Source organism: Trichomycterus rosablanca, chromosome 11, assembly GCF_030014385.1.
Source record: "Trichomycterus rosablanca isolate fTriRos1 chromosome 11, fTriRos1.hap1, whole genome shotgun sequence".
Lineage (NCBI taxonomy): Eukaryota > Metazoa > Chordata > Actinopteri > Siluriformes > Trichomycteridae > Trichomycterus > Trichomycterus rosablanca.
The window spans coordinates 38940642-38950641 of NC_085998.1; the positions used below are offsets into that span (position 1 = coordinate 38940642).

General features: G+C 43.7%; 1 protein-coding gene across 3 annotated transcripts in view; it reads right to left on the bottom strand.

Annotated features, from left to right (window-relative positions):
- The window catches only part of lekr1 (leucine, glutamate and lysine rich 1), a 67012-nt gene that overhangs the window by 36875 nt on the left and 20137 nt on the right, over positions 1–10000 (bottom strand). For all 3 annotated transcript variants that reach the window (XM_063004302.1, XM_063004301.1, XM_063004303.1), the window contains exons 4-5: positions 9302–9421; positions 845–1008 (exon numbers count right to left, since the gene is read on the bottom strand). In XM_063004302.1, coding sequence (XP_062860372.1) covers positions 845–1008; positions 9302–9421 — 284 coding nt within the window. The remainder of the gene's footprint in view (positions 1–844; positions 1009–9301; positions 9422–10000) is intronic.

A 10000-nucleotide genomic window follows, 5' to 3' on the forward strand; every position in this document is an offset into this window, starting at 1 on the left:
ACAGAGGCGACACGGCTGGTGGAGGTAGTGCAGCACGGCGACACGGACCTGAAGACCTGGGTTTGAGCCTCACCTTCAGTTATCTGTGAGCAATTAAAGCCAAAGAGTCGACTGTGTAAAAATCAGACTGGGATCGGAACACAAGTTCATTTCCTTCGTAGGTTTAATGTGTGTTTTCGGAATATATACTCAATTAAAAATATACATGAGTGGGTCACATGACTCCTGATTTCACCGTAATGAAATAAAAATATTTATAAGCTGTGTTTTTCCTCCTAAAAATGTAGTTTTTATGTACCGTTTTACTTTTAGATGGAAGACGTGTAATCATTTTTTTATTGTAAGGTGAACATGCAGCATCTCCTGTAGTGTGACAGTAATAAAAACAAAAAATAAAATATAAAGCTGTATAAAATAAATCAGTTAGAGCTAGGCGTGTTCCTAAATGCTTTTGGCTTTATTATTATTATTTTAATGCATTTTTTCCCCATTTTCTATCTGATTTAGCGACTCAATTTTATCTTCCCTGCATTCTGCACAGGCGTCTCTTCCGCCAATCGGGGTCATTACGCAGCGTATGATGATCCCACCCACCCACACATAGTCCGGCCCCCACCCTGCAGATACGGTATCCCGCTGCGCCACCTGGGCGCCCTGGCTTTATTATTTTATCCAGATTGACTTTATTTAGCACTATAAGGTTTTAAAATGCTCGAGACTCCTACAGTAATAGTCCTTTGGTGTGACAGCATGTCTTGTTGGGTGACATCATGTCCTTTGCTGTGATGTCATCACTCCAAATGGGAAAAATGGGGGGGGGGGATGGGGGGATGTATTTTCTCACCTGACCGTGCAGCGGAAGAGTGCTGCAGTATCGCCGCCCTGCTGGCGTCCCAGTGCCGTGATATCGGCGAGATCTCCCGTTTCACGGCGTGCAGCTCGGCGGCGCAGGACTGCAGCAACGTCCGGGCGTCTCTCAGAGCGCCGCGCTGTCTCTTACATACGGTCCTGCAACACACACACACACACACCACGTCACCATCCACCATCAGCATCAGCTCGGCGTAATCTCTGTCTGAGTAGAGCGTCTAGATAATCTGATTATGAGCTGCTGAGGCAGCTGCTCGGGTGGGTAGTGGGGAGCAGGGCGGGTCTCTCAGGAATATACTCTCAGTATTCCTCCACCAGACAGTACGTCACTGTTCCAGTCGCAATTTCATCCTGCGCCTCCTGTCAGGTGGCCAGCTGCGTCTGTTGGGTTCCCGACCCGGTTGGTAGCACCGCTAAGACTCGAGCTCTAGTCTCTGGAGTTGTGGGATGACGAAGGAAACGTCTTCCTGTGAAACGTCCTTCTATATCGTCACTGACTTCATACCCCCTCGGTCTCTGTGGATGTCTTTGGCCGGTCTTGTGTCTAGGGGGCGCCACTACTGATCAGGTTTTTACACCGGATGCCCGTCCTGATGCGACCCTCCTATTTCTACCCGAGCTTGTGACCTGCACTTAGAGCGCACTGAGAAGTGCACCTCCCAAAGGCGAGGATGATTCATTAACCAATCATGCCCGAGCGGACGTCCGACCGGATGATAGCACATCTGAGATTCGAACCTTAGGTTCGAATCTCAGATGTGCTATCATCCGGTCGGACGTCCGCTCGGGCATGATTGGCTAGTGAACACCGGATCCCTATTTTGCCTCTTTCTCCACACACGCCTGTTAAACAGATCAGAATTGTAAATCTGCATGATTTTGTATTCCAAACTGTCGGGGACATCCAGTACGTACACAGAGCGACAGACACACCCGGGCGAGAAGCTTAACCTCCCTCACAAAGCGAGCTCCGAACACTGGATTGGTTTCGGCGTGTGCCGGGCTGGTGCACAGCTTGTACCCTCGTCACGTCGTTTAAAATGAATAAGAGCGCCTCGCCGCCCGTCAGACCGGTCTGAGGAGACGGTGAAAAAGGGACTGCGTGACCCCTGGCAGGGTCATTATGTCGCTCTGGACTGGGACATGGTGAGACGCCGGCCGAAAAGAGGAATAACGGGGTAATGGTTCGGGATAATAGCCACACAGAAGACCTCCCGAAATCCCAAACGAACGCCAGACACCAGCGCAATCAAGAGCTTATAAACACACACACACACACACACACACACACACACACACACACACACACTCCACCCGGGACTGGAAGCCGCAGCTACGTACAGAACAGAACAGAACAGAACAGAGCGTAACGTACCGACAACTGAATGTTCAATTTCTTGATAATTTAGAGTCAATGACTCCAGTATTATTTAAGTGATCCTACACAACCACCTCCTCGTTTCTACACTCACTGTCCATGTTATCAGCTCCACTTACCATATAGAAGCACTTTGTAGTTCTACAATTACTGACTGTAGTCCATCTGTTTCTCTGCATGCTTTGTTAGCCCCCTTTCACCCTGTCCTTCAATGGTCAGGACCCTCCACAGGACCCCCACAGAGCAGGTATTATTTAGGTGCTGGATGATCTCAGCACTGCAGTGACACTGACATGGTGGTGGTGTGTTAGTGTGTGTTGTGCTGGTATGAGTGGATCAGACACAGCAGCGCTGCTGGAGTTTTTAAACACCTCACCGTCACTGCTGGACTGAGAATCGTCCACCAACCAAAGATATCCAGACAACAGCGCCCCATGGGCAGCGTCCTGTGACCACTGATGAAGGTCTAGAAGACGAGCGACTCAAACAGCAGCGATAGATGAGCGATCGTCTCTGACTTTACATCTACAAGGTGGACCGACTAGGTAGGCGTGTCTAATAGAGTGGACAGTGAGTGGACACGGTGTTTAAAAACTCCAGCAGCGCTGCTGTGTCTGATCCACTCATACCAGCACAACACACACTAACACACCACCACCATGTCAGTGTCACTGCAGTGCTGAGAATGATCCACCACCTAAATAATACCTGCTCTGTGGTGGTCCTGTGGGGGTCCTGACCATTGAAGAACAGGGTGAAAGGAGCTAACAAAGCATGTAGAGAAACAGATGGACTACAGTCAGTAATTGTAGAACTACAAAGTGCTTCTATATGGTAAGTGGAGCTGATTAAATGGACAGTGAGTGTAGAAACGTCGGTAAGGTGCAGGACATGAAACATAATTTTACTGTCCAGATCTCCAGAATAATGATTGACCAATTTATCCTGGTCAGGGTGCAAAATGTTACACTGGTGCAAAATGGTAATACTGCAGGGCTTCGGCCAATCATGTCTGTGCTGTGTAGACGCCCGGCTGGCTGATAGCACCACTATGATCCGAACCTAGATCTCAGCGACGGTGGGCTAACATAACAGCCGGCCGAGCGCCCCACAGTGTGCCATGAAGAGGGTGACGATGCCGTGACTTCATATTTGGGAAACACTAAAACTGCATTCTCAACTCATTCTCTTCTCTCTCAGCTTTCTCTCTGTCTCGTTTTCTTGCCCTTTTTGCCCAAATTCTTTTCTTCCCTCTCAGATCCCTCTCTTCCCTGTCCTTACCCCTCTCATTTCACATTTCTCGCATTCTCTCCCTTTAATTTCATCCCTTAATTCTCGCCTCGCAGATCCTAACATTTCTTATATCCCCTTTTTTAATTTCTCTCTCCCTCTCCCACTTTCTCTCCTGTTTTTTACCCCTCTCGCACTTTTCTCCCTCTCTTCTCTCTCCTAATAGTTTCTGTCCTTCCTCCTTTTTTCTGTACAATTCCTAAATCCTCCTTTTCACTTCCCGTCCACATTTCCTCATCATTAACCCCTCGCCTCCATTCTCATATCCGCTCTCTCGTTCTCTCTCCTCGTTTCCTCCTCCCCTCGTCTCCTCTTTCACTTTCCTCCCTCGGTCGGCGTCTGTACCCGATCTGCTCAGCACATGTCCCGCTTTCATGTGCGCGTCTGGCCGGCCGCTGACCCGCTCCCCTGAACGTCTGCCCCGAAAACGTGACCTCATCCCTCATCCACTTGGTTCTGGTTAGTCGGCTTCCTCCCATTCATCATCATCCTCGCTCTTCCTCACTGAAGGAATCCGCTTGTTCAGACTCTTCTGCTGGTGTGTGTTAGGGAAACACTGTGTAGCTTTTACATGTTGAACATATGGAGCACAGAACACACACACACACACACACACACACACACACACACACACACACGCTCACACATGCACACAGATGAAATAAAAGCTGTGTATTAAGGAAAGATTAAGGCTGGAGTTTCATCATTGTGAGATTTGTTTATTTTGAAGGCTGCAGGACTCTTAAGATGTGCACCCATATAACAAAGTGACCCATTAAAAGAGGGTGGCTGAACTTAAAATAGGGTTTAATTAAAAGAGGGTGGAATTAAAACTGGGTGGATGTATCTAAAAGAGAGTGGGTATACTTAAATGAGGGTGTACTTAAAAGAGGGTGGCTGTACTTAAAAGAGAGTGGGTGTTTCTAAAAGGAGTAGGGTGTACTTAAATGAGGGTGTACTTTAATGAGGGTGGGTGTATCTAAAAGTAGGCGGGAGTCCCTAAATGAGGGTGGGTGTATCTAAAAAAGGGTTTATTTAAAATAGGGTGGGTGTATCTAAAATAGGGTGGGTGTATCTAAACGGAGGTGGGTTTACTTAAATGAGGGTGTACTTAAATAAGGGTGTACTTAAATGAGTGTGTACTTAAATGAGGGTGTACTTAAATAAGGGTGTACTTAAATAAGGGTGTACTTAAATAAGGGTGTACTTAAATAAGTGTGTACTTAAATAAGGGTGTACTTAAATGAGGGTGTACTTAAATAAGGGTGTACTTAAATAAGGGTGTATTTAAATAAGGGTGTACTTAAATGAGGGTGTACTTAAATAAGGGTGTACTTAAATAAGGGTGTATTTAAATAAGTGTGTACTTAAATAAGGGTGTACTTAAATAAGTGTGTACTTAAATAAGGGTGTACTTAAATGAGGGTGTACTTAAATAAGGGTGTACTTAAATAAGGGTGTACTTAAATGAGTGTGTACTTAAATAAGGGTGTATTTAAATAAGTGTGTACTTAAATAAGGGTGTACTTAAATAAGGGTGTACTTAAATAAGTGTGTACTTAAATAAGGGTGTACTTAAATAAGTGTGTACTTAAATAAGGGTGTACTTAAATAAGGGTGTACTTAAATAAGTGTGTACTTAAATAAGGGTGTATTTAAATAAGTGTGTACTTAAATAAGGGTGTACTTAAATAAGGGTGTACTTAAATAAGTGTGTACTTAAATAAGTGTGTACTTAAATAAGGGTGTACTTAAATAAGTGTGTACTTAAATAAGGGTGTACTTAAATGAGGGTGTACTTAAATGAGGGTGTACTTAAATAAGGGTGTACTTAAATGAGGGTGTACTTAAATGAGGGTGTACTTAAATAAGGGTGTACTTAAATGAGGGTGTACTTAAATAAGGGTGTACTTAAATAAGGGTGTACTTAAATAAGGGTGTACTTAAATGAGGGTGTACTTAAATAAGGGTGTACTTAAATGAGGGTGTACTTAAATGAGGGTGTACTTAAATAAGGGTGTACTTAAATGAGGGTGTACTTAAATAAGGGTGTACTTAAATGAGGGTGTACTTAAATGAGGGTGTACTTAAATGAGGGTGTACTTAAATAAGGGTGTACTTAAATAAGGGTGTACTTAAATAAGGGTGTACTTAAATGAGGGTGTACTTAAATAAGGGTGTACTTAAATGAGGGTGTACTTAAATAAGGGTGTACTTAAATGAGGGTGTACTTAAATAAGGGTGTACTTAAATAAGGGTGTACTTAAATGAGTGTGTACTTAAATAAGGGTGTATTTAAATAAGTGTGTACTTAAATAAGGGTGTACTTAAATAAGGGTGTACTTAAATAAGTGTGTACTTAAATAAGGGTGTACTTAAATAAGTGTGTACTTAAATAAGGGTGTACTTAAATAAGGGTGTACTTAAATAAGTGTGTACTTAAATAAGGGTGTATTTAAATAAGTGTGTACTTAAATAAGGGTGTACTTAAATAAGGGTGTACTTAAATAAGTGTGTACTTAAATAAGTGTGTACTTAAATAAGGGTGTACTTAAATAAGTGTGTACTTAAATAAGGGTGTACTTAAATGAGGGTGTACTTAAATGAGGGTGTACTTAAATAAGGGTGTACTTAAATGAGGGTGTACTTAAATGAGGGTGTACTTAAATAAGGGTGTACTTAAATGAGGGTGTACTTAAATGAGGGTGTACTTAAATAAGGGTGTACTTAAATAAGGGTGTACTTAAATAAGGGTGTACTTAAATGAGGGTGTACTTAAATAAGGGTGTACTTAAATGAGGGTGTACTTAAATGAGGGTGTACTTAAATGAGGGTGTACTTAAATGAGGGTGTACTTAAATAAGGGTGTACTTAAATGAGGGTGTACTTAAATGAGGGTGTACTTAAATGAGGGTGTACTTAAATAAGGGTGTACTTAAATAAGGGTGTACTTAAATAAGGGTGTACTTAAATGAGGGTGTACTTAAATAAGGGTGTACTTAAATGAGGGTGTACTTAAATAAGGGTGTACTTAAATAAGGGTGTACTTAAATGAGTGTGTACTTAAATAAGGGTGTACTTAAATAAGGGTGTACTTAAATGAGGGTGTACTTAAATAAGGGTGTACTTAAATGAGGGTGTACTTAAATGAGGGTGTACTTAAATAAGGGTGTACTTAAATAAGGGTGTACTTAAAACAGAGTGGGTAAACATAAAAGAGAGTGGGTGTATTTAAAATAGGGTTTATTTAAAATAGGGTTTATTTAAAATAGGGTTTATTTAAAATAGGGTGGATGTACTTAAAAAGTGTGGGTAGAAAACTATTTTGGAAATCTCAGACCTTTAGAGTTTTAGTTTGAAATAAAAAATGAATTGTAATTTTATTTTTAAAATCTCACCATGTTTTAATTTTAAATGTGATGCAATTAACCATTAACTCATTATAGTTAAATAACAAATAAGTAAAACGTGACCTAAGCTATAGGTGCTCAGGGGGCGCAGCGGTAAATTATGCCAACCCACTACCATTAGGGTCCAGGGTTCAGATCCCCTGCGGTGCTATCGACAGGTCGGGCGTCTACATACAGACATGATTGGCTGGGCCTGGGTGGGTGGGCGATGGCCAAGTTGGCTGAGACCCTGCGATGGATTGGCGTCCTAATAGTGATATTAATTCGTAATCGTTTCCATGTGAATGTATTATAATAAGGTATTAATAAAATAAATAAAACAATAAATACGATTAGGGGCTGATGAGATTTCTTTACATAAGCAGTAATAAATTATATCGCATGTTTGATAACCGCACTGAACAGTAAAAGAAATAAAACTGTTGTTTGTTTGTTTGTTGTTTTGTTTTTACACCAAACCCACCGTGATTTATTGTTGTCGAACAACTCACACTGTAATAAACCTGTAATACATGAGTTATTCCTTATTAAATTGTGAATTGAAGTGTAAATAATGGGAAATGTATTATATTTTACTAACTGTATTACACCAGCACAAGAGTGAGAGGAAGAACTGGGCAAGAAAAATACAGATTAACTAAAAAATGAGAAAAAAAAGAATAGAAAATAACGTGGTAAGTATGTTTAATTGTGCAGTTGAAAGTAAATTCGTCTCGTTTTGCTCAGTACCGCGGTTTACACGCTGTGTAGCATCACGAGACATTTAGAAATAAAGAGAAGCGCTTTTACACTGAGAGGAAATGTAGTTTGCAGGTTTGTAATATTCTGTACAGTTCGTTCACGTTATTAACGATGTAATAAAACCTCCGCTCTGGATTGTGGTGTTCCGCCGATCAGTTTAAATCTAAAAGGGATCAGCGTGACGTGAGAACGAGTTCGCGATCCATCACGTACGGGACGGGACGGGGTCGGAGCGGAGACGGCGAGGCGGTGGAACCTACGCTGAGTGGCGGCGAGGAGGGAACAGGACGTATTGTTGAGGGTCGGAGCGCGCTGAACCTTCCAGTTCAAACATCAGACATCAATTACGACTGAATACCATTAGAGCTCAGGGTCTCGCTCAGGGGTCCAACAGTGAAGCTTGAACCTGCAACCTTCGGACTATTAGTCTAGTACCTCAACCGCCGAGCTATCGCCACAAAAGTGCTAAACGTGTAAACAAACAATAATATACACCGATCAGCCAGAACATTAAAACCACCTCCTTGTTTCTACACTCACTGTCCATGTTATCAGCTCCACTTACCATAGAGAAGCACTTTGTAGTTCTACAATTACTGACTGTAGTCCATCTGTTTCTCTACATGCTGTTCTTCAATGGTCAGGACCACCACAGGACCCCCACAGAGCAGGTTGTATTTAAGTGGTGGATGATTCTCAGCACTGCAGTGACACTGACATGGTGGTGGTGTGTTAGTGTGTGTTGTGCTGGTACGAGTGTTTAAACGCCGTGTCCACTCACTGTCCACTCTATTAGACACTCCTACCTAGTCGGTCCACCTTGTAGATGTAAAGTCGGAGACGATCGCTCATCTATTGCTGCTGTTTGAGTCGGTCATCTTCTAGACCTTCATCGGTGGTCACAGGACGCTGCCCACGGGGCGCTGTCGGCTGGATATTTTTGGTTGGTGGACTATTCTCGGTCCAGCAGTGACGGTGAGGTGTTTAAAAACTCCAGCAGCGCTGCTATGTCTGATCCACTCATACGCAGTGCTGAGAATCATCCACCACCTAAATAATACCTGCTCTGTGGTGGTCCTGAGAAACAGATGGACTACAGTCAGTAATTGTAGAGCTACAAAGTGCTTCTATATGGTAAGTGGAGCTGATAAAATGGACAGTGAGTGTAGAAAATAACTACATTTATGGAATTTACCTGCTTTCATCCAAAGTCCTTTATAATTCTGACCGAATGCAAGCAGCTGGGCAGTGTTGGGGTTTGAACCAGTGACCTTCTGATCACTATTCCAGTATTTTAACCACTACGCTACCACATCCCATAAGCGAAGTGAATGAGTGAGTGAATATTGACCTGTAGTGTGTAGCGTGTTTAGTCTGTTTTCTGTTCCTGCTCTCGGATTCACACATCCTCAAACACACACACACACACACACACACACACACGCACGCACACGCACACACACGCTTCCCATCTGCAGCTTTCTTCCTGTCGTGCGGCGGTCATAACGGCTACCGTAGACACGCCACGCTCTCTCTTTTGTGCCAGAGGAAGCCGCGCCGCTTCTCTTCTCCCTCCGGCCGTCGCAGCTGCGCCGTTTCCTGGTCTGCTCACCTGAGTCTCGTGCCGTGGCCGAGTTCCTCGTCCAGCTCGGCTCGCAGTGTGGCGCGTTCCGTTTGGGCGTCCTGCAGCTCGCGGGCGGTCAGGGAGGCCTGCAGTTCCAGAGCCTCGAGTCTGAAGAGGAGGGGAGAGAGAAAACGATAAATAAAATGTCTGTTGTAGCTTGTAAATAGAAACAGGTTTAGAATTTGATGCCTGCATGACAAACACACTGCAAAAAAGTTGGGACGGGGGCGTGGTCCCCCCGTGTTCCGTCAGCGTTCCTATTAATGAGACTTTTTACCTGCTGCAGGTTTGCGAGTGGAATTTGTCTACGTTCTTGCTCGATACCAGACTCCTCTTACTGATGCGCCCTACATTTTACAACAGGAGACAGATCTGGGCTGCAGGCAGGCCCGTCAAGCACACGCACTCTTTGTTTACAAAGCCACTCCCGGGAAAGAACGTCACCTTGATGGCAGCACGTGTCTGGTTCTCTCACACATATGCAGGTCACCCATGCCCGTGGGCACTGACGCACCCACATATCATCACAGGTTGGCTTTTGCACCTTTCACTTTCAATTTTTTGGCACGGAGAACTCGACGTTTGATCTTCTCAAAAACTCGTCTGACCACAGCACACAGGTCCACTGTCTTTCGGTCCATCTGAGATGAGCTCGGGCCCAGAGAACTCTATACATTTCTGTATAGA